General features: G+C 38.5%; 1 protein-coding gene across 50 annotated transcripts in view; it reads right to left on the reverse strand.

Moving 5' to 3' along the window:
* trol (terribly reduced optic lobes) overlaps positions 1-26017 on the reverse strand; it is a 960590-nt gene that overhangs the window by 483477 nt on the left and 451096 nt on the right. For all 50 annotated transcript variants that reach the window (XM_070082142.1, XM_070082177.1, XM_070082160.1 and 47 more), the window contains one exon: positions 8718-8831. In XM_070082142.1, coding sequence (XP_069938243.1) covers positions 8718-8831 — 114 coding nt within the window. The remainder of the gene's footprint in view (positions 1-8717; positions 8832-26017) is intronic.

Here is a 26017-nt window from a genome sequence, read left to right on the forward strand (position 1 = left end):
TAACACACACTTCCAAATTCGTCCACTAACCTTTGCAATTTTTCTTTAGAATCTCCCATAAGCACGGTATCATCAGCAAAAAGTAACTGTGTCACTTCCCATTTTGTATTTAATTCCCCATAATTTAATCCCACACCCTCTCCCAAACACCCTAGCATTAACTTCTTTTACAACAACATCTATAAATATATTAAACAACCATGGTGACATTACATATCCCTGTCTAAGGCCTACTTTTACCGGGAAGTAGTCTCCCTCTCTTCTAGGCACCCTAACCTGAGCCTCACTATCCTCATAAAAACTCTTTACAGCATTTAGTAACTTACCACCTATTCCATATACTTGCAATATCTGCCACATTGCTCTCCTATCCACTCCATCATATGCCTTTTCTAAATCCATAAATGCAATAAAAACTTCCCTACCTTTATCTAAATACTGTCTACATATATGCGTCAATGTAAACACTTGATCTACACATCCCCTACCCACTCTAAAACCTCCTTGCTCATCCGCAATTCTACATTCTGTCTTACCTCTAATTCTTTCAATAATAACTCGACCGTACACTTTTCCTGGTATACTAAGTCAACTTATTCCTCTATAATTTTTACAATCTCTTTTGTCTAGCTTCCCTTTATATGAAGGGACTATACACGCTCTCCACCAATCCCTAGGTACCTTCCCCTCTTTCATACATTTATTATTATTATTTTTTTATTATCACACTGGCCGATTCCCACCAAGGCAGGGTGGCCCGAAAAAGAAAAACTTTCACCATCATTCACTCCATTACTGTCTTGCCAGAAGGGTGCTTTACACTACAGTTTTTAAACTGCAACATTAGCACCCCTCCTTCCCATCTCCAGGACTCAAGTCCGGCCTGCCGGTTTCCCTGAACCCCTTCATAAATGTTACTTTGCTCACACTCCAACAGCAACCCTTCCTCAGCCCTCTGGACAACAGTTTTGGTAATCCCGCACCTCCTCCTAACTTCCAAACTACAAATTCTCTGCATTATATTCACACCACACATTGCCCTCAGACATGACATCTCCACTGCCTCCAGCCTTCTCCTCGCTGCAACATTCATCACCCATGCTTCACACCCATATAAGAGCGTTGGTAAAACTATACTCTCATACATTCCCCTTTTTGCCTCTAAGGACAAAGTTCTTTGTCTCCACAGACTCCTAAGTGCACCACTCACCCTTTTCCCCTCACCAATTCTATGATTCACCTCATCTTTCATAGACCCATCCGCTGACACGTCCACTCCCAAATATCTGAATACATTCACCTCCTCCATACTCTCTCCCTCCAATCTGATATCCAATCTTTCATCACCTAATCTTTTTGTTATCTTCATAACTTTACTCTTTACTGTATTCACTTTTAATTTTCTTCTTTTGCACACCCTACCAAATTCATCCACCAATCTCTGCAACTTCTCTTCAGAATCTCCCAAGAGCACAGTGTCATCAGCAAAGAACAACTGTGACAACTCCCACTTTGTGTGATTCTTTATCTTTTAGCTCCACACCTCTTGCCAAGACCCTCGCATTTACTTCTCTTACAACCCCATCTATAAATGCCCAAAAACCCGCTCAGCGGCCTTCATCTGAGACGCGTCCAATGTGCGGCCTGAGCCAGCCTCATATGTTCCGCCGGTGGCATTGTTTACCAGCCAGCCTCCGCGGTAACATTCAAGCATACAATCGGAATATTTCGTATTATTACAGTGTTTTCGGTGCTGTTTCTGGAAAATAAGTGACCATGGGCCCCAAGAAAGCTTCTAGTTCCAACCCTACAGCAATAAGGGTTAGAATTCCTATAGAAATGAAGAAAGAGATCATTGATAAGTATGAAAGTGGAGTGCGTATCACCGACCTGGTCAGGTTGTACAAGAAACCCAAATCAACCATCTCTTCTATTGTGGGCAAGAAAACGGCAATCAAGGAAGCTGTTCTTGCCAAAGGTTTAACTGTGTTTTCGAAACAAAGATCGCAAGTGATGGAAGATGTTGAGAGACTCTTATTGGTGTGGATAAATGAAAAACAGCTAGCAGGAGATAGCGTCTCTCAAGCGATCATATGTGAAAAGGCTAGGAAGTTGCATGAGGATTTAATTAAAAAAAGGCCTGCAACTAGTGATGATGTGAGTGAATTTAAGGCCAGCAAAGGTTGGTTTGAGAGATTTAAGAAGCGTAGTGGCATACATAGTGTGATACGGCATGGTGAGGCTGCCAGTTCGGACCACAAAGCGGCTGAAAAATATGTGCAGGAATTCAAGGAGTACATAGAAACTGAAGGACTGAAACCTGAACAAGTGTTTAATTGTGATGAAACAGGCCTGTTCTGGAAGAAAATGCCAAGCAGGACCTACATTACTCAGGAGGAAAAGGCACTCCCAGGACATAAGCCTATGAAAGACAGGCTTACTTTGTTGATGTGTGCCAATGCTAGTGGTGATTGCAAAGTTAAGCCTTTATTAGTGTATCACTCTGAAACTCCCAGAGCGTTCAGGCAAAAGAATGTCCTCAAGGATAATTTGTGTGTGCTGTGGAGGGGCAAACAGTAAGGCATGGGTCACTAGGGAATTTTTCTATAACTGGTTACACCATGCATTTGCCCCCAATGTGAAAGATTACCTAACTGAAAAGAAATTAGAACTTAAGTGCCTCCTGGTGTTAGACAATGCCCCTGGTCATCCTACAGACGTGGCAGAGCGACTTTATGGGGACATGAGCTTCATTAAGGTGAAGTTTTTGCCTCCTAATACCACTCCTCTCCTGCAGCCCATGGACCAGCAGGTCATTTCCAACTTCAAGAAACTGTACACAAAAGCTCTGTTTCAAAAGTGCTTTGAAGTGACCACAGACACTCGATTGACTCTAAAAGAGTTTTGGAAGGATCACTTTAATATCCTCAATTGTGTAAACCTTATAGGTAAGGCTTGGGAGGGAGTGACTAAGAGAACCTTGAACTCTGCTTGGAAGAAACTGTGGCCAGAATGTGTAGACAAAAGGGATTTTGAAGGGTTTGAGGCTAACCCTGAGAGGAGTATACCAGTTGAGGAATCAATTGTGGCATTATATTAAACAACCACGGTGACATCACACATCCTTGTCTAAGGCCTACTTTTAGTGAAAAATAATTTCCCTCTTTCCTACATACTCTAACTTGAGCCTCACTATCCTCGTAAAAACTCCTCACTGCTTTCAGTAACCTACCTCCTACACCATACACCTACAACATCTGCCACATTGCCCCCTATCCACCCTGTCATACGCCTTTTCCAAATCCATAAATGCCACAAAGACCTCTTTAGCCTTATCTAAATACTGTTCACTTATATGTTTCACTGTAAATACCTGGTCCACACAAAAATACCAACCACTCCAACACTGTGTGTCCCCCTGCTTTTAACATTTCTGTCATGATCCTGTCAGTTCCAGCTGCTTTACCCCCTTTCATTCTACATAATGCCTCATGCACCTCCCCCACACTCACATCTTACTCTTCTTCACTCCTAAAAGAAGGTATACCTCCCTGGCCAGTGCATGAAATACTGCCTCCCTTTCTTCGTCGACATTTAAAAGTTCCTCAAAATATTCTCGCCATCTACCCAATACCTCCATCTCCCCATCTACTAACTCCCTTATTCTGCTTTTAACTGACAAATTCATTCGTTCCCTAGGCTTTCTTAACTTGTTTAACTCACTCCAAATTTTTTTCTTATTTTCATTAAAATTTCTTGACAGTGCCTCTCCCACTCTATCATCCACTCTCTTTTGCACTCTCTTCACCTTTCTTTTACTCTCCATATATTCTACTCTTCTTATAACACTTCTGCTTTGTAAATACCTCTCATAAGCTACCTTTTTCTCTTTTATCACACCCTTTACTTCATCATTCCACCAATCACTCCTCTTTCCTCCTGCACCCACCCTCCTATAACCACAAACTTCTGCACCACATTCTAATACTGCATTTTTAAAACTATTCCAACCCTCTTCAACCCCCCCACTACTCATACTTGAACCAGCCCACCTTTCTGCCAATGGTTGCTTATATCTCACCCGAACTTCCTCCTTCCTTAGTTTATACACTTTCACCTCCCTCTTACTTGTTGCCATTTTCCTCTTATCCCATCTACCTCTTACTCTAACTGCAGATACAACTAGATAATGATCTGATATATCAGTTGCCCCCCTATAAACGTGTACATCCTGAAACCTACCCATCAACCTTTTATCCACCAATACATAATCTAACAAACTACTTTCATTACGTGCTATATCATACCTTGTATATTTATTTATCTTCTTTTTCATAAAATATGTATTACTTATTACCAAACCTCTTTCTACACATAGCTCAATTAAAGGCTCCCCATTTTCATTTACCCCTGGTACCCCAAATTTACCTACTACTCCTTCCACAACATTTTTACCCACTTTAGCATTAAAACCACCAGCCACAAGTACTCTCACACTTGGTTCAAAACTCCCCACGCATTCACTCAACATTTCCCAAAATCTCTCTCTCTCCTCTATACTATATACATACATACATACACACTCCTCTGTGTTTTCTTCGATTTTCTTATTAGTTCCTGTTCTGGTTTATTTCTTATCTCCACAGGAAAATACAACAGAATTCTTCCTCCGTAAGCCATGCATGTCATAAGAGGCAGCTAAAATGCCGGGAACAAGGGGCTAGTAACCCTTTCTCCTGTGTGCATTACTAAAGTTAAAGAGAGAAACTTTTGTTTTTCTTTTTGAGCCACCCTACCTTGGCGGGATATGGCCAGTTTGTTGAAAAAAGACAGAAGAAGAGTATAAAAAATGGATGCTGGTGCTGAGTCCAGTGGACCCTCGGGTAACGAAAAAATCGGATAGCAACACATTTTTGCATCAAAATATTGGCTCGGTTACCGAAAAAGAACTCTGTTAAGGGCATTCGTCCCGAACGTGTCCATGCAGCCTGAGCCGCCCGGCCACTCCATGTATCTATGTACAGCCAGCGTGCCATTGTTTACAAGCCAGGGAGGACAATTCCATGCGTACATGTGATATATTTTGTATTATTCCATTGTTTTTAGTGCTTGTAACTGTTAAATAAGCCACCATGGGCCCAAAGAAAGCTTCTAGTGCCAGCCCTGTGGTAAAGAAGGGGAAAAAACACAATAGAATTCAAGAAAAAACTTGTAGCAAAATATCAAAGTGGAAGAAGAGAGAGGGGAGAATGTGCCTTCTGCAATGATTCAGTGATTCTACGTTATGTATGACACTAAAGCAGCAGGTATCAATAAAGGCTATAGTGCCAGCCAGCAATAAAGTGTAGAATTAACAGTGTAGCAAGTAAGTTAAGCGAGTAAGCGATAGAAAAACGACATAAAAGTAACTCTCAAATGTTGTTGGATGTGTATAGGGCCAATGAACATACGCCGCCCTGCTATCTTCCACCACCCTAAACCTCTGCCACATCATCTCCATCAAACTAAGTAATTAAACTAACATCTCCTCCAAGGTAAAAGTAAATATAAAAGTGTAAGGCGGGGTAGGGGTCGGCCTAGGAAGGGTTGGAGGGAGGGGGTAAAGGAGGTTTTGTGTGCGAGGGGCTTGGACTTCCAGCAGGCATGCGTGAGCGTGTTTGATAGGAGTGAATGGAGACAAATGGTTTTTAATACTTGACGTGCTGTTGGAGTGTGAGCAAAGTAACATTTATGAAGGGATTCAGGGAAACCGGCAGGCCGGACTTGAGTCCTGGAGATGGGAAGTACAGTGCCTGCACTCTGAAGGAGGGGTGTTAATGTTGCAGTTTAAAAACTGTAGTGTAAAGCACCCTTCTGGCAAGACAGTGATGGAGTGAATGATGGTGAAAGTTTTTCTTTTTCGGGCCACCCTGCCTTGGTGGGAATCGGCCGGTGTGATAATAAAAAAAAAAAAAAAATATCTATATTTAACCCTTACACTGTCCAAATGTAGATCTACGTTTGCACGCGTAGCGCTCTAAACGTAGATCAACATTTTATTTTTCATTCCTTCAAATTTGGCACGATAGGCTTAAGTAGCCTAGACATGAAAGAATGGGACTGTGCACTCAGTGTGTGCACTATTAAAAAAATCTGGGAGCACTTAGTACCTTGTGGGAGCACCAGTTCAACTGAGCGCCAGCTAGTGCAAATAGCATGGCAAACACCAGGGATTCACTGATACCATGTAACATTAACACTCCCATTTTAAGAGGAAAGTAAAAATAGGTTAGATAAATACATGAGTGAGTGTGGGTGGGTGTGAGCTGGACCTGACTAGCTTGTGCTAATAGGTCTGATGTTATGCTCCTTCCTTCAATGGATGTGACCTGACTAGGTGGGTCATTGGTCTAAGCCAGGGGGGGGGTGACATGTACCTGCCTTGCATGGGCCAGTAGGCCTTCTGCAGTGTTCCTTCTTTCTTATGTTCTTATGTATTCGGCAGACTGGCCCGCTGGCTTGCTTTGGCTGTCTCTCTGTTTATATCTCTATCTGTCTATATCTCTATCTGTCTATATCTCTGTCTATCTATATCTCTGTCTATCTATATCTCTGTCTCTCTATATCTCTGTCTCACATATACACATAAGTACAGTTATTATACATAGTGTAAATTACCTAGGATAATCTAAAAATTCCAGGCAAAGATAGACAGACAGACAGACAGATAGATAGACAGATAGACAGATAGATAGATAGATAGATAGACAGAGACAGACAGACAGATAGACAGAAACATGTTTGTGTGTATCAGTGAAAACAAATAAAGCCAGGGTTCCCCCAAGAACTCATTTATCAAATGTCACCGATCTGATAACAGATGTCATAACACGATTCTTCAAGGAGTGTGATATACAGTGGACCCCCGGTTTACGATATTATTTCATTCCAGAAGTATGTTCAGGTGCCAGTACTGACCGAATTCATTCCCATAAGGAATATTGTGAATTAGATTAGTCAATTTCAGACCCCCAAACATACACATACAAACACACTTACATAATTGGTCGCATTGGGAGCTGATCGTAAACCGGGGGTCCACTGTACATATACTCCAGGCAGACAGAAAGACAAAGCAGAAACAGACAGACAGGCAGGACCAGGGGTCCACTGTACATATACTCTACGCAGACAGAAAGACAAAGCAGAAACAGACAGACAGGCAGGACCGGGGGTCCACTGTACATATACTCCAGGCAGACAGAAAGACAAAGCAGAAACAGACAGACAGGCAGATAGACAGGCAGACAGATAGACAGGCAGACAGATAGACAGGCAGACAGATAGACAGGCAGACAGATAGACAGACAGGCAGATAGACAGGCAGACAGATAGACAGGCAGACAGATAGACAGACAGACAGAGAAATAGACAGAGAGACAAGACGTGTTAGTGTGTAACAGTGATAAATGCAGTGAGGGTTTGCTGGAGCAGCGGGCATTTATCAAATGTCACTGGGCTGTCAACAGTATAGGGATGCCTTTCATAACATGATTCAAGGTATATGCCGGGGTATCTAAAACATTGCTGGGACCTATATATTTCTAGACAATAGTAAATAACCCAGGCAGGTGTAAATGTTCACCTGTCAATGTGATTGTAACAATTTGAGCACTATTTCAGTACCTAATATTAGTGTCAGAACAAAGATTGGCTATGAAATTACAAGAACTATTATAAATTGTAATTATCAGAACATAAAAAATATATAAATTAAAATAAAAAGAGAAAAAAAGGTATATCGGCAACACTTCTGCAAGCGGAAGGAGTCAATGTTGCTGACAGGTGAACATCCAGAGCCAAATTCACGGTCTTATATCTCGGTAAGTACTGACCCTAATTTTTTTTTTAATCCTATAACATGTAGAAAAATGTGCTCTACTTTTTAAAAGAAAAAAACGATTTTTTTATTTTTCAAAATATTCGGAGCACCACATGAGTGAACATAGATCTACGTTTGGGCAGTTTAATGGTTAATCTTTAAAAAAAAATTATTTTTTGTTAATACTTTTGAGTGTCTAAAATGGATTAATTGGATTTCCAGTATTTCTTAAGGGGAAAATTAGTTTGGATAATGAAAAAATCGGTTAAAGACAAGCTCTCCGGAACGGATTAATGTCGTTACCCAAGGGTCCACTGTATAGCAAGTGTTGGTGGGTGGGGTGAGTGAAGGTATCAGGTGAAGGTTAGCACACTGCAACTTCCCCCAACCCCCCAAGTCCCTGACCCCCACTTAATCCTCTCACCCCATCTGCTCAAACCCTCCTGCCTAACATCCTAACATCCTAACCCCTCCTTTATAATTCCCAGACAGTTGCAATGAGTAGGACAACCAACCTATAAGACACCTCTGACTGCTAGCAGAGATGTGGATGTGAGATCCTTGACTAATGCACATCACCACATTAAACTACCTATGAAAGACTCCATTAACTTTTTAGGGGTATATAATTAATGTAACCCTAATTTTTCCCCACGTTCTTCAGTTCACTTTACGTGCATTTTTTATTACACCCTATTTATAAGACAGTAACTACTTTGTTATCCTATGGTCAACCGTATATCAGAAGTGTATAATAACTAGCTATGACAAACATGCTGTATATTATTGAAAAAAGATGAAAACCTTACTGTAATTGACGAGAAAATACAATTGCTCTGTTTACACAGACACTTACGACAGCCACGTTCATCTTCTCCTCGGGAACATTCCTCTACTCCATTGCAGCGTAGACGGAGATCCACACATTGTCCATCATCACATCGGAATTGGTCAGAGCTGCATACTATTGCTGTAGAACATCATGGCATATTAAAATAATTTAAAAATAATTCAGAATGGTGACAGCCATAAACACCACAGTAAATAACATAATTTAAACTACAGTTAAGCAGTCAACATCAAAATACAAAATTAAATGTGATACCAAATTAATCACCCAAAGGCAATAAAAACTTATATCCGTTACCATCTCCTAATTCATGATATAACCACTTATAAAAAAAAAATCCTAAAAAAAAAACTATGAAAGTAACTGCAATATTTATCAAATCTTGCACTCAAGAGATACAAAACATCCAGCATAATGTATATATATATATATATATATATATATATATATATATATATATATATATATATATATATATATATATATATATATATATATATATATATATATATATATATCTATATATATATATATATTTTTTTTTTCAACAAGTCGGTCGTCTCCCACCGAGGCAGGGTGACCCAAAAAAGGAAGAAAATCCCCAAAAAGAAAATACTTTCATCATCATTCAACACTTTCACCTCACTCACACATAATCATTGTTTTTGCAGAGGTGCTCAGAATACAACAGTTTATATATTATATATATATATATATTTTTTTTTTCAACAAGTCGGCCATCTCCCACCGAGGCAGGGTGACCCAAAAAAGAAAGAAAATCCCCAAAAAGAAAATACTTTCATCATCATTCAACACTTTCACCTCACTCACACATAATCATTGTTTTTGCAGAGGTGCTCAGAACACAACAGTTTAGAAGCATATATTTATAAAGAGAGACAACATATCCCTCCAAACTGCCAATATCCCAAACCCCTCCTTTAAAGTGCAGGCATTGTACTTCTCATTTCCAGAACTCAAGTCTGGCAATATAAAAATAACCGGTTTCCCTGAATCCTTTCAATAAATATTACCCTGCTCACACTCCAACAGCTCCTCAGGTCCCAAAAACCATTCGCCTCCATTCACTCCTATCTAACACGCTCACGCACACTTGCTGGAAGTCCAAGCCCCTCGCCCACAAAACCTCCTTTACCCCCCTCTCCAACCCTTTAGAGGGGACAACCGTTACCCCGCCTTCCTTCCCCTATAGATTTATATGCTTTCCACGTCATTCTACTTTGATCCATTCTCTCAACAACCCCTCTTCAGCCCTCTGATAATACTTTTATTAACTCCACACCTTCTCCTAATTTCCACACTTCGAATTCTCTGCATAATATTTACACCAAACATTGCCCTTAGACTGGAAATCTCCACTGCCTCCTCACTGCAGCATTTACAACCCAAGCTTCACACCCATATAAGTGTTGGTACCACTACACTTTCATACATTCTCTTCTTTGCTTCCAATGATAACGTTATTTTGTCTCCACATATACCTCAATGCACCACTCACCTTATTTCCTTTATCAATTCTATGGTTAACCTCGTCCTTCATAAAACCATCCACTGACACATCAACTCCCAAATATCTGAAAACATTCAGTTCTTCCATACTCCTTCTCTCCAATAAGACAACCAATTTTTCTTTACCTTAATCGTTTGATACCCTCGTCACCTAACTCTTACCTATGTTCACTTTCAACTTTCTACCTTTACACACCCTCCCAAACTCGTCCACTAACCTTTGCAACTTTTCTTTAGAATCATCCATAAGCACAGTATCATCAGCAAAAAGTAACTGTGTGAAATACCATTTTGTATTTGATTCCCCATAATGTAATCCCACAAAGCAGAAGTGTTATAAGAAGAGCAGGATATATAGAGAGTAAAAGAAAGGTGAAGAGAGTGGTGAGAGAGTACAAAAGGAGAGCAGATGATAGGGTGGGAGAGAGACTGTCAAGAAATTTTTATGAAAAGAAAAATTTTTGGAGATAAATAAGTTAAGAAAGCGATGGGAACAAATGGATTTGTCAGTTAAAAACAGAGTAGGGGTGTTAGCAGATGGGGAGATGGAGCTATTGGGTAGATAGCGAGAATATTTTGAGGAACTTTTAAATGTTGACGAAGAAAGGGAGGCGGTAATTTCATGCACTGGCCAGGGAGGTATACCATCTTTCAGGAGTGAAAAAGAGCAGGATGTGAGTGTGGGGGAGGAGCGTGAGGAATTACGTAGAATGAAAGGGGGTAAAGCAGCTAGAACTGACGGGATCATGGCAGAAATCTTAACCGCAGGGAGGGGGGGGTATCGTGTTAGAGTGGTTGGTATGTTTGTTTAATAAATGTATGAAAGAGGGGAAGGTACCTAGGCATTGGCAGAGAGCATGTATAGTCCCTGTATATAAAGGGAAGAGGGACAAAAGAGATTGTAAAAATTATAGAGGAATAAGTTTACTGAGTATACCAAGAAAAGTGTATGGTATGGTTATAATTGAAAGAATTAGAGGTAAGACAGAATGTAGGATTGCAGATGAGCAAGGAGGTTTTAGAGTGGGTAGGGGATGTGTAGATCAAGTGTTTGCATTGAAGCATATATGTGAACAGTATTTAGATAAATGTAGGGAAGTTTTTATTGCATTTATAGATTTAGAAAAGGCATATGTTAGAGTGGATAGGGGAGCAATGTGGCAGATGTTGCAAGTACAGTGGACCCCCGGTTAACGATATTTTTTCACTCCAGAAGTATGTTCAGGTGCCAGTACTGACCGAATTTGTTCCCATAAGGAATATTGTGAAGTAGATTAGTCCATTTCAGACCCCCAAACATACACGTACAAACGCACTTACATAAATACACTTACATAATTGGTCGCATTCGGAGGTGATCGTTATGCGGGGGTCCACTGTATATGGAATTGGTGGTAAGTTACTAAATGCTGTAAAGAGTTTTTATGAGGATAGTGAGGCTCAGGTTATGGTGTGTAGAAAAGAGACTACTTCCCGGTAAAAGTAGGTCTTAGAAAGGGAAGAGTAACGTCACCATGGTTTTTTAATATACGGATTTATACGGTTATTTTCATATAGTCGGACTTGAGTCCTGGAAATGGGAAGTACAATGCCTGCACTTTGAAGGAGGGGTTTGGGATATTGGCAGTTTGGAGGGATATGTTGTGTATCTTTATACATATATGCTTCTAAACTGTTGTATTCTGAGCACCTCTGCAAAAACAGTGATAATGTGTGAGTGTGGTGAAAGTGTTGAATGATGAAAGTATTTTCTTTTTGGGGATTTTCTTTCTTTTTTTGGGTCACCCTGCCTCGGTGGGAGATGGCCGACTTGTTGAAAAAAAAAAAAAAAAAAATATAGATGAGGTTGTAAAAGAAGTAAATGCTAGGGTGTTTGGGAGAGGGGTGAGATTAAATTATGAGGAATCAAATACAAAATGGAAATTGACACAGTTACTTTTTGCTGATGACACTGTGCTTATGGGAGATTCTAAAGAAAAATTGCAAAGGTTAGTGGAAGAGTTTGGGAGTGTGTGTAAAAGTAGAAAGTTGAAAGCGAATATAGAAAAGAGTAAGGTGATGAGGGTATCAAATGATTTAGATAAAGAAAAATTGGATATCAACTTGGGGAGGAGTATGGAAGAAGTGAATGTTTTCAGATATTTCGGAGTTGACATGTCAGCGGATGGATTTATGAAGCATGAGGTTAATCATAGACTTGATGAAGGAAAAAAGGCGAGTGGTGCGTTGAGGTATATGTGGAGACAAAAAAACGTTATCTATGGAGGCAAAGAAGGGAATGTATGAAAGTATAGTAGTACCAACACTCTTATATGGGTGTGAAGCTTGGGTTGTAAATGCTGCAGCGAGGAGGCGGTTGGAGGCAGTGGAGATGTCCTGTCTAAGTGTAATGTGTGGTGCAAATATTATGCAGAAAATTTGGAGTGTGGAAATTAGGAGAAGGTGTGGAGTTAATAAAAGTATTAGTCAGAGGGCTGAAGAGGGGTTGTTAAGGTGGTTTGGTCATTTAGAGAGAATGGATCACAGTTGAATGACATGGAAAGCGTATAAATCTGTAAGGGAAGGAAGGCGGGGTAGGGGTCGTCCTTGAAAAGGTTTTAGGGAGGGGGTAAAGGAGGTTTTGTGGGCGAGGGGCTTGGACTTCCAGCAAGCGCATGTGAGCATGTTAGATAGGAGTGAATGGAAATGAATGGTATTTGGGACCTGGCGAGCTGTTGGAGTGTGAGCAGGGTAATATTTAGTCAAGGGATTCAGGGAAACCGGTTATTTTTATATAGCCGGACTTGAGTCCTGGAAATGGGAAGTACAATGCCTGCACTTTAAAGGAGGGGTTTGGGATATTGGCAGTTTGGAGGGATATGTTGTGTATGTTTATACGTATATACTTCTAAACTGTTGTATTCTGAGCACCTCTGCAAAAACAGTGATTATGTGTGAGTGAGGTGAAAGTGCTGAATGATTATGAAAGTATTTTGTTTTTGGTGGGGATTTTCTTTCTTTTTTGGGTCACCCTGCCTCGGTGGCAAAGGCTGACTTGTCAAAAAAAAAAAAAAAAAAAAACATATACATTTGCAAAACAATAAGATAAGACCTTAAATAGTATATCAAATTCCTATTGTGTTGAATGTAAGAACAGAAGCTTTATAGGAGCCACAAACACTTGCACTTGTTGGGGAAAATTTCTTTAAACATATATATGCTATTTCAATAAACCTATTCAAAAGCTTCTTTGCTTTTTCTGGTAAGAGGAAGAAGGCATTTTTTCAGAGGCATATAAAATCACTATCCAACTTTCTTTAAATTATGGAGAACTTGCAATAATACTGTATATATTTTTCATGTAAATACAGTAGATTCAATATATGGATGTTTGACACACACAAATTCTATGGTATAACATCTTTGCTGTGTGCGCTCATCTTCTGTCAGCTACCTTCTTTCCTTCAAGTTCTCAGGAACAATCTGGAAGGTTTCTTTTTTCATTTATTTATTAATGAATATCATTTATTTCATGTTTGTAATACTGTATGTAGAATTTTCAAAATAACTCTTATTTAAGCCCAGCCATCCTCTCTATTGTAGGTGAACCCAGTCTCTAGCCCTGATGGCACAACTTCAAGGCATCACTTTTTATAGAAAGCTGTGCAGGCTCTCAGGTCTGTCACCATCTTTAGACAAACAGAGTGCATTCTCCCCTGGTGTTTACATTACTATCTTCTACAGTACTGTATATAGTATTTTTAAATGATTTTCAAATAATTATGCAGGTATTTTTTATTAAGAAGTATATCTGACCTACATACCAGTGCTTGCTAAAATACAGATTATGGAAAACTGTGCAACACAAGTGTTATGTTAGTCAGAGCCTACCAAACAAAAAGTAAGATGAACTGAAGCAATTAGGTGAGTCCACCAAACAAACAAAAAAATATAATGGAATGCAGCAAGTAGGTGATAAGTGTATACTGTATAATGATGTGTTAATCTCGAGCTAAGCAGACACAGGCTCAAACCTACATTACTCCTTGCACTGAATAACCCACATGTATTTAGTGCTTTACATGAATAACAAAACATTAATAAAAATGCAATATTACCCATGCTTTCTACTGCCCTACACAGTGAATATACAGTACTAGAGTACACAACTATGTGCATTTCGAAGAGAACCACCACCTACAGACATTGAAAAGTACCATACAGTATTAACTTTTTTACCCATTCAAGTCTTTCACTGTTCCTAACCAAAGACCTTTTGTTCACATGTAAATACAACAACATATAGGGCTTGAGTGATTCCACACCCAGCTGATTAGTGATTAAAAAGTATTACCCAGCAAACACAAGTTCGTTAGTGCATAAACATACTGTATCAAAATGTAGACATGAAATAATTCAAAATGTAGACATGAAATAATCACAAGTAGGAAGAGGAAATTGTAATAAGACTTGAATAGGAAAAGAAAGAGGAAAAAACAATCAATAAAAACAAAGTGTATAGAAGGTTTTAGTCCAGCAAAGCAAAATCAATTACAGAAGGACAGGAATATAAGAGACAGAATAAGATAAACCCATAAAACTAGAACTCACAAAATACTTAGATCTTGAAGAAAGTGAAAACTGCACATTCATAATTATTAGGAAAGATCTGTAAAAAAAAAAAATAAAATAATAAAGAAAAAGTTGGGATTAATTGAAAAATAGAAGTTTCATGAACTAAACAATAAAAGACCCGAGGAAAAATGCTTTTCTTCTTGAGTTCTGTAGCAGGCTAAAAGATATATGTTACATGAAGTTTTATTGGCTATTAGGCCTTAAAGCACCACTCAGAGGAAGTACACCTACCATCCGACTTACGACCTGCTCAACTTACGACCACTCGACTTACGACCGTGTTTTTTATGCGAAATTTCTGGGAAAAAACAACTATTTGTGTTGTACACAGTGTTTATCCTAAACCTTACAGTATAAAATACAGTAATAACAGCATAAAAAGTAGAGTAAAACATGAAATACCAAAATAAAACAATAAAATAAAGTCATTACAAAAATGTTTTGTTGATATTCAGTAGTAAAGTTCGACTTATGACCATTTCGACTTACGACCGGTTTCTCGGAACCGAACTCGGTCGTAAGTCGGATGGTAGGTGTGTTAGTGATTGTTAGGCTTGAAACCATCTGCCAGATGGAATTAGTACACCAAACAGAGATAGTAAAAATGGAGAAATGTTAAGTAAAAAAAGTTTGAAAATCAACAAAGAGAAACTTTCAGAATAGACAAAATTTCCAACAGTTAAATAATAAACTCTTTTAAAATGGATCACTCATATTCTTGCCTACTGATCGTTACAGCATTCAATAAAATACTTTACAAGATGGAAAATGCCCTAGCTAAAAGCATACCAAGTCACCAGATAAACAGTAATATTACCATACAAACTGCTAACCCAACTCCCTATCTCATACAATATTCTACAGAGTTTACAACCTAAAGTTAATATGCTCAATTAAATATCAATTATGATATACAAGAGACCTACGTATGTGTTATCACCTTCCCAAAATAAACTAATTTAACCCTGTTCATAAAGATAGTGACACTGCAAATGCCAATAAATATATACCTAACACATGAGTACTATTCAAAATATTCCAGATAAACAAGTGACATTATTATAAACACATTAATCATAATTATAGCACATAAATCCCTAAGCTTGAGCCTGTGCTACTGGTGGTAATGTAAGTCATGGGATTTGTGAAATTGTGCAGTGGAAATTACTACTAATGATAGTTTATCAATGGTAACAAGCTAGAATGAGAGTAACTACTGAATACCTCTGAGTGGAAAACAGGACTTTATAAGCAGGAGGACATGTATATTCTGGTGAACATTAACACTTCACAGTCCACAAAAACTAAACATAGATATTTATCTAAGACCAGTGATGGAAAATAATTCCTAGGAGCTGTGGCTAAACATGAAAAACAAATGCAATGGCTTTCTCTTTCATACAAATAGGAATTTTACACATTTCTAAAATTATTGTTTTCTTTCTATCAGAATTTTGATTACTTACATTGCATGAAGTACACTTGGTACTCAGATAGAATTTGCAGATTATATACTATATATATAGAACTAAATAATTTTTACTTAATCATGCTTATATTTCTTTTGAGTACTAATCCAAAGACTTAAAGCAGCTTTTCCTTGGTTGATTTATCTCAGTAAACTGAATACACAAGCTTTAGGGGGATGGCTGTGTTATGAGATACAGTACTCAGCACAAGACCATAGGTATACCTGGCCTACTCCAGGTACTACTGCATAATTTGTTTTTGGTATGAGATACAATATGTAGCCTGGTTTGAAGACACTGTTGAAACTATCTTTTTGCTCTAGTACAACTTGGGAGGTATAAAAAAAAGTGCTCAAAACATCTGAGAATTACACCAGAGTTGTACTTATAAATGTATCTATGTAAAAATAAATATAATAAATAGAAATGTTTGACACTGCTTTAAGACAATATCTAAAACCCCAGTGTACATTAATTCCACACTACATCACCAAGGCAGTGTCACTTCAAAAGGAGTTTGTTGTTTCTTAAAAAGATTAAATGTTAATGCCTCTCGTGCACAATAAGTGCACTCTGGTGCCACTTTCAAGATGGCCTGGATTTTCAGTATTAAATATTATTACACCCTATACTAAGCAGTTTTACACAATACCATATCATTCCATAATTTCTCTTTATTACTTTCCTATTTCACTTTAGGAGATGAAACCATTACATTTCTGTTTCACCTTTAGAGATGAAACTCAAATTGAAAATCCATAAATTCTACAATCTTGGAAACAAAATATGTGTATATGAAAGCCTTATCAAGACGGTGATTCGAGACAGTAATAGTGAGCACAGTGAAACTTTATACAATGAGGATAACGAAGAGAGAATTTACAGTTTTTGTTCAAGACTCAATGGACTGATAGCAAATTTCTTCCAAATATTCTTTAAAATATTTCTAATCAATTTAAGGGAAACCATTCTAGTGGCAATCTAATTAAATCCAAAACTACAAACAAAATTTTAAGATTAAGAACATGCACGACAAAAGAATTAAGCAAGTGTATAAATGATTAGCATCAAGTGAGAAGTATATCATAACAACTATATTCCTTCAGCCTGAAGAGTGAAGATGAAAGATGTATGCAAACCATTAGCAGAAATAACTCTTATATTTATGATTATATTTTGCTACTAATTAGTGCTGAATATGCTTATATCTCTCAGAGTTAAATGTCCATTTGGAATTACTGATAATTAAAACATAGCTCTTGTTTAAATGGTAGTAAAGGTGTAAAGACATTAGTCAATATGACTGGATGAAATTTTGTATGTATCTATTTATGAATGTGGAAGATGGATACATGAGGCATTGAAAAAAGTAAGTGCAAACTCGACAAATCCAAATTTTGAAAAGAACCACCTTCCAGGTTATCATGCAGGCAAACTTGACAACTAAGATTTTTGTGTAACACTAACTTGAAAAAGTATTTACTATTTCATGATATACTGTAAGATTCTTTAGTTGGTTTAGAGGATTAAAGGTAGATTAATACTCAACAATACCCTAGTATGCATGAAATAACACTATTAGATGAACCTTAAGCAAAATTAAGAGAACTCAATAACTTAAAATAGTCAATATAGGTCAAAATAAGTGGTCAAAATACAGTAGGATTCCAAACTTTTTTATTATTATTATTATTTTTTTATTAACACACTGGCCGATTCCCACCAAGGCAAGGTGGCCCGAAAAAGAAAAACTTTCACCATCATTCACTCCATCACTGTCTTGCCAGAAGCGTGCTTTACACTACAGTTTTTAAACTGCAACATTAACACCCCTCCTTCAGAGTGCAGGCACTGTACTTCCCATCTCCAGGACTCAAGTCCGGCCTGCCGGTTTCCCTGAATCCCTTCATAAATGTTACTTTGCTCACACTCCAACAGCACGTCAAGTATTAAAAACCATTTGTCTCCATTCACTCCTATCAAACACACTCACGCATGCCTGCTGGAAGTCCAAGCCCCTCGCACACAAAACCTCCTTTACCCCCTCCCTCCAACCTTTCCTAGGCTGACCCCTACCCTGCCTTCTTTCCACTACAGACTTACATCCTGAAAATTTATTGTAAATTGAATGCTTGGTACGAGAACCCTAGGTTTTCATAGAGACCTATATTATACTAGAATAATGTGACCCTGCCTCAGTGGGAAATGGCCAATGTGTTTGTTTAAAAAAAAATGTGATCCCAAGCCATAATATTCCATACCTAATTTTTGATCACTTTTCCAAAGAATTTTTATCTATTATTTGACATGCAACACTCTTCCTTTTCATTTACAAATAGTGTTAAAATATTTAAAATATAGTATATAAGTTAATTAAACAGACTGCAATACACATTACACACTGTAGTTAAGAGTGGTGGTGTGGAGTGAAAGTTGTGTAAGAAGCAACTGCTGTCCCCCTCACTTCAACGGATGACGTGTCTAGCACGTATGAACAGTGGTTGCATTTAAGACAAAATGTAATTATTACATCAACGGTTTTTAGCCAATCTGTACCAAACAAATACAAGTTCTCTGTACATGCATAGAATGAACATACATCATATAAAAAAGTAACCATTAATTTTTTTTTTTTTTTCAACAAGTCGGTCGTCTCCCACCATGGCAGGGTGACCCAAAAAAAGAAAGAAAATCCCCAAAAAGAAAATACTTTCATCATTCAACATTTTCACCACACTCACACATTATCACTGTTTTTGCAGAGGTGCTCAGAAAACACAGTTTAGAAGCATACACATATAAAGATACACAACATATCCCTCCAAACTGCCAATATCCCAAACCCCTCCTTTAAAGTGCAGGCATTGTACTTCCCATTTCCAGGACTCAAGTCCAACTATATGAAAATAACCGGTTTCCCTGAATCCCTTCACTAAATATTACCCTGCTAACACTCCAACAGATCGTCAGGTCCCAAGTACCATTCGTCTCCATTCACTCCTATCTAACATGCTCACGCACGCTTGTGGAAGTCCAAGCCCCTTGCCCACGAAACCTCCTTTACCCCCTCTCTCCAACCCTTTCGAGGACGACCCCTACCCTGCCTTCCTTCCTCTATAGATTTATATGCTTTCCATGTCATTCTACTTTGATCCATTCTCTCTAAATGACCAAACCACCTCAACAACCCCTCTTCTGCCCTCTGACTAATACTTTTATTAACTCCACACCTTTTCCTAATTTCCACACTCCGAATTTTCTGTATAATATTTACACCTTAAACAGGATATCTCCACTGCCTCCAACCGTCTCCTCGCTGCTGCATTTACCACCCAAGCTTCACACCCATATAAGAGTGTTGGTACTACTATACTTTCATATATTCCCTTCTTTGCCTCCATAGATAACGTTTTTTGACTCCATATATACCTCAACGCACCACTCACCTTTTTTCCCTCATCAATTCTATGATTAACCTCATCCTTCATAAATCCATCTGCCGACACGTCAACTCCCAAGTATCTGAAAACATTCACTTCTTCCATACTCCTCTTCCCCAATTTGATATCCAATTTTTCTTTATCTAAATCATTTGATACCCTCATCACCTTACTCTTTTCTATGTTCACTTTCAACTTTCTACCTTTACACACATTCCCAAACTCATCCACTAACCTTTGCAATTTTTCTTTAGAATCTCCCATAAGCACAGTATCATCAGCAAAAAGTAACTGTCAATTCCCATTTTGAATTTGATTCCCCAAAATTTAATCCCACCCCTCTCCCGAACACCCTAGCATTTACTTCCTTTACAACCCCATCTATAAATATATTAAACAACCATGGTGACATTACACATCCCTGACTAAGACCTACTTTTACCGGGAAGTAGTCTCCCTCTCTTCTACACACCCTAACCTGAGCCTCACTATCCTCATAAAAACTCTTTACAGCATTTAATAACTTACCACCTATTCCATATACTTGCAACATCTGCCACATTGCTCCTCTATCCACTATCGTATGCCTTTTCTAAATCCATAAATGCAATAAAAACTTCCCTACCTTTATCTAAATACTGTTCACATATATGCTTCAATGTAAACACTTGATCTACACATCCCCTACCCACTCTGAAACCTCCTTGCTCATCAGCAATCCTACATTCTGTCTTACCTCTAATTCTTTCAATTATAACCCTACCGTACACTTTTCCTGGTATACTCAGTAAACTTATTCCTCTATAATTTTTACAGTCTCTTTTGTCCCCTTTCCCTTTATATAAAGGGGACTATACATGCTCTCTGCCAATCCCTAGGTACCTTCCCCTCTTTCATACATTTATTAAACAAAAGTACCAACCACTCCAACACTATATCCCCCCCTGCTTTTACATTTCTGTCATGATCCCATCAGTTCCAGCTGCTTTACCCCCTTTCATTCTACGTAATGCCTCACGTACCTCCCCTACACTTACATTCTGCTCTTCTTCACCCCTAAAAGATTGTATACCTCCCTGACCAGTGCATGAAATTACTGCCTCTCTTTCTTCCTTAACATTTAAAAGTTCCTCAAAATATTCTCGCCATCTACCTAATACCTCCATCTCCCCATCTACTAACTCCCCTACTCTGTTTTTAACTGACAAATCCATACTTTCCCTAGGCTTTCTTAACTTGTTTAACTCACTCCAAATTTTTTTCTTATTTTCATTAAAATTTCTTGACAGTGCCTCTCCCACTCTATCATCTGCTCTCCTTTTGCACTCTCTCACCACTCTCTTTACCTTTCTTTTACTCAACATATACTCTGCTCTTCTTATAACACTTCTGCTTTGTAAAAACCTCTCATAAGCTACCTTTTTCTTTTTTATCACACCCTTTACTTCATCATTCCACCAATTATTCCTCTTTCCTCCTGCCCCCACCCTCCTATAACCACAAACTTCTGCCCCACATTCTAATACTGTATTTTTAAAACTAATCCAACTCTCTTCAACCCCCCCACTACTCATCTTTGCACTAGCCCACCTTTCTGCCAATAGTCGCTTATATGTCACCCGAACTTCCTCCTCCCTTAGTTTATACACTTTCACCTCCCTCTTACTTGTTGTTGCCACCTTCCTCTTTTCGCATCTACCTCTTACTCTAACTGTAGCTACAACTAAATAATGATCTGATATATCAGTTGCCCCTCTATAAACATGTACATCCTGGAGCCTACCCATCAACCTTTTATCCACCAATACATAATCTAATAAACTACTTTCATTACGTGCTACATCATACCTTGTATATTTATTTATCCTCTTTTTCATAAAATATCTATTACTTATTACCAAATCTCTTTCTACACATAGCTCAATTAAAGGCTCCCCATTTACATTTACCCCTGGCACCCCAAATTTACCTACTACTCCCTCCATAACATTTTTACCCACTTTAGCATTAAAATCCCCAACCACCATTACTCTCACACTTGATTCAAAACTCCCCACGCATTCACTCAACATTTCCCAAAATCTCTCTCTCTCCTCTACACTTCTCTCTTCTCCAGGTGCATACACGCTTATTATAACCCACTTTTCACATCCAATCTTTATTTTACTCCACATAATCCTTGAATTAATACATTTATTGTCCCTCTTTTCCTGCCATAGCTTATCCTTCAACATTATTGCTACTCCTTCTTTCGCTCTAACTCTATTTGAAACCCCTGACCTAATCCCATTTATTCCTCTCCATTGAAACTCTCCCACCCCCTTCAGCTTTGTTTCACTTAAAGCCAGGACATCCAGCTTCTTCTCATTCATAACATCCACAATCGTCTCTTTCTTATCATTTGCACAACATCCACGCACATTCAGACTTCCCACTTTGACAATTTTCTTCTTATTATTCTTTTTAGTAATCTTTACAGGAAAAGGGGTTACTAGCCCATTGTTCCCGGCATTTTAGTTGACTTTTACAACACGCATGGCTTACGGAGGAAAGATTCTTATTCCACTTCCCCATGGATGCAAAAGGAAAAGTAATAAGACCAAGAACTATTAAGATAAAATCAAAGAAAACTCAGATGAGTGTGTATAAATAAATGTGTACATGTATGTGTAGTGTGACCTAAGTGTAAGTAGAAGTAACAAGACATACCTGTAATCTTGCATATTTATGAGACAGACAAAAGACATCAGCAATCCTACCATCATGTAAAACAAACACAGGATTTCGTTTTACACTCACTTGGCAGGACGGTAGTACCTCCCTGGGTGGTTGCTGTCTACCAACCTACTACTGCTAACCATTATTAAAAATTCCTCTTGTAAAAAGACAACCTTAAATCTATGGTGCTCAACCAATCTCAATTAAACAAATGTGAGTTCTCTGTACATGCATAAAATGAACATACCCAAAGAGATTAACAGAGAAAATTTTACAATTTTAATTAATTCTTAATCCTTTAAGGGTGGGTCCCGTTGTTCTATGGCTTTGAAGCCTGGGTTGGTCCTGTAGTTCTTCACCATGAGCTCAGCTCACTCAGATAAACTGTGAGTGGTAAATTTGGGTCAAGATATAAGAGAATAGGTCTGCAGTAACTGTGCACCATATAAAAGAAATCTTACACACACAGTACATAATGGGAAAAAAAAAACTGCGAGTGTGTTTGGATTAAAACACAGACTTTGCGGTGTACTTTCATGTGGTTTTTATGGTTGTATTCTCGGTTTCTTGGTCTCATTTGATATAATGTAAGATGTATTACAAAAATAGACATGATTTTGATTGGTTTCAAAACCGAAAGTAGTCTGAAATTGAGCTCAAAGTAGCAGAAATATTCAATTTTTTGCCGATATTCCAGAGCACACAAAGGACAGCACTTGTCCCATACACATCCAACTGATCAGTCTTATACGCATTCAGGAATGCACTGACATTATTTATACAATTATTACAATAAACAGTATTCTGCATTTTGTGTAAATAAAAATTGTGTAAATAAAAATTCAAAATGGAAAGCAAGAGTAATATAGGAGTGGCCTGGGGACATAACTAATGAACAGAGGAAATGTTGTTTTAGTACCAAGAATGTCTATATTGTTTATGCTGGACCCTATTTTGTAATTGGCAATTTTTTAATTTTGTGTGAAACTGGCCAAATTACGGATTGCTGATTACTTTATTGGGTAACTGAAATACATAAATGGGCAGTTTCTTGGACTCAATCAATATAACAGAAGGAATACTAGCAAAATAGCTATGAGTTTTGTCAACTGGAACAATTAAATTTACAGAAAATAGGGCTCAAATTGGGCAAAATCGACTGTGTGTAAATATTGCCAAGACTGCCAACTTTGAGAGAGCATAATTCCATAAGTTTTCCACCAAATTTCATACTTTTGACTTCATTACCTTTAGAAAAAGATTCTTATCATAAGAAAAACGATTTTTTTTTTAATTCTCCAGTCCTGAGAGCAAGTTTCAGATCAGGGGTTCCGACCCTCAAAGGGTTAAGATAATCAGTACCTATAGCAGATTAGTCTCACCATCAGAACTGCAACTCACTTGTTTGTAGGTACTCACTTGGTTCCAAACTGTTAGTATCATAAGCACAAAACATCACAAGCTGGAATGTCATATGTCAAGAACCTACTGTAGTTTATGGGACCAAAAAAAGGGAACTAGTTTTATGATATATTGTCAAGTTCGCCCTGACTAATAGCAATGCCTCATATGTGTGGACTGGTATAAAACAGAAAACTTTTAAATGTTATACCTTAAATTTTTAGAAAGGTAATGTGTGGGGGAAGTTCGTGAGGCAGTAGGTAAAATGAAAGGGGGTAAGGCAGCCGGGATTGATGGGATAAAGATAGAAATGTTAAAAGCAGGTGGGGATACAGTTTTGGAGTGGTTGGTGCAATTATTTAATAAATGTATGGAAGAGGGTAAGGTACCTAGGGATTGGCAGAGAGCATGCATAGTTCCTTTGTATAAAGGCAAAGGGGCCAAAAGAGAGTGCAAAATTATAGGGGAGAGGAGAGGGAGAGAGTATGGAGGAGGTGAACGTATTCAGATATTTGGGAGTGGACGTGTCAGCGGATGGGTCTATGAAAGATGAGGTGAATCATAGAATTGATGAGGGAAAAAGAGTGAGTGGTGCACTTAGGAGTCTGTGGAGACAAAGAACTTTGTCCTTGGAGGCAAAGAGGGGAATGTATGAGAGTATAGTTTTACCAACGCTCTTATATGGGTGTGAAGCGTGGGTGATGAATGTTGCAGCGAGGAGAAGGCTGGAGGCAGTGGAGATGTCATGTCTGAGGGCAATGTGTGGTGTGAATATAATGCAGAGAATTCGTAGTTTGGAAGTTAGGAGGAGGTGCGGGATTACCAAAACTGTTGTCCAGAGGGCTGAGGAAGGGTTGTTGAGGTGGTTCGGACATGTAGAGAGAATGGAGCGAAACAGAATGACTTCAAGAGTGTATCAGTCTGTAGTGGAAGGAAGGCGGGGTAGGGGTCGGCCTAGGAAGGGTTGGAGGGAGGGGGTAAAGGAGGTTTTGTGTGCGAGGGGCTTGGACTTCCAGCAGGCATGCGTGAGCGTGTTTGATAGGAGTGAATGGAGACAAATGGTTTTTAATACTTGACGTGCTGTTGGAGTGTGAGCAAAGTAACATTTATGAAGGGATTCAGGGAAACCGGCAGGCCGGACTTGAGTCCTGGAGATGGGAAGTACAGTGCCTGCACTCAGAAGGAGGGGTGTTAATGTTGCAGTTTAAAAACTGTAGTGTAAAGCACCCTTCTGGCAAGACAGTGATGGAGTGAATGATGGTGAAAGTTTTTCTTTTTCGGGCCACCCTGCCTTGGTGGGAATCGGCCGGTGTGATAATAAAAAAAAAAAAAAAATAATAATAAAGTCTGTTGAGTATACCTGGTAAAGTGTATGGTAGAGTTATTATTGAAAGAATTAAGAGTAAGACGGAGAATAGGATAGCAGATGAACAAGGAGGCTTTAGGAAAGGTAGGGGGTGTGTGGACCAGGTGTTTACAGTGAAACATATAAGTGAACAGTATTTAGATAAGGCTAAAGAGGTCTTTGTAACATTTATGGATTTGGAAAAGGCGTATGACAAGGTGGATAGGGGGGCAATGTGGCAGATGTTGCAGGTGTATGGTGTAGGAGGTAGGTTACTGAAAGCAGTGAAGAGTTTTTACGAGGATAGTGAGGCTCAAGTTAGAGTATTTAGGAAAGAGGGAAATTATTTCCCAGTAAAAGTAGGCCTTAGACAAGGATGTGTGATGTCACCGTGGTTGTTTAATATATGTATAGATGGGGTTGTAAGAGAAGTAAATGCGAGGGTCTTGGCAAGAGGCGTGGAGTTAAAAGATAAAGAATCACACAAAGTGGGAGTTGTCACAGTTGCTCTTTGCTGATGACACTGTGCTCTTGGGAGATTCTAAAGGGAAGTTGCAGAGATTGGTGGATGAATTTGGTAGGGTGTGCAAAAGAAGAAAATTAAAAGTGAATACAGGAAAGAGTAAGGTTATGAGGATAAAAAAAAGATTAGGTGATGAAAGATTGGATATCAGATTGGAGGGAGAGAGTATGGAGGTGGTGAATGTATTCAGATATTTGGGAGTGGACGTGTCAGCGGATGGGTCTATGAAAGATGAGGTGAATCATAGAATTGATGAGGGGAAAAGG

This window comes from Cherax quadricarinatus, chromosome 7 (assembly GCF_038502225.1).
Source record: "Cherax quadricarinatus isolate ZL_2023a chromosome 7, ASM3850222v1, whole genome shotgun sequence".
Lineage (NCBI taxonomy): Eukaryota > Metazoa > Arthropoda > Malacostraca > Decapoda > Parastacidae > Cherax > Cherax quadricarinatus.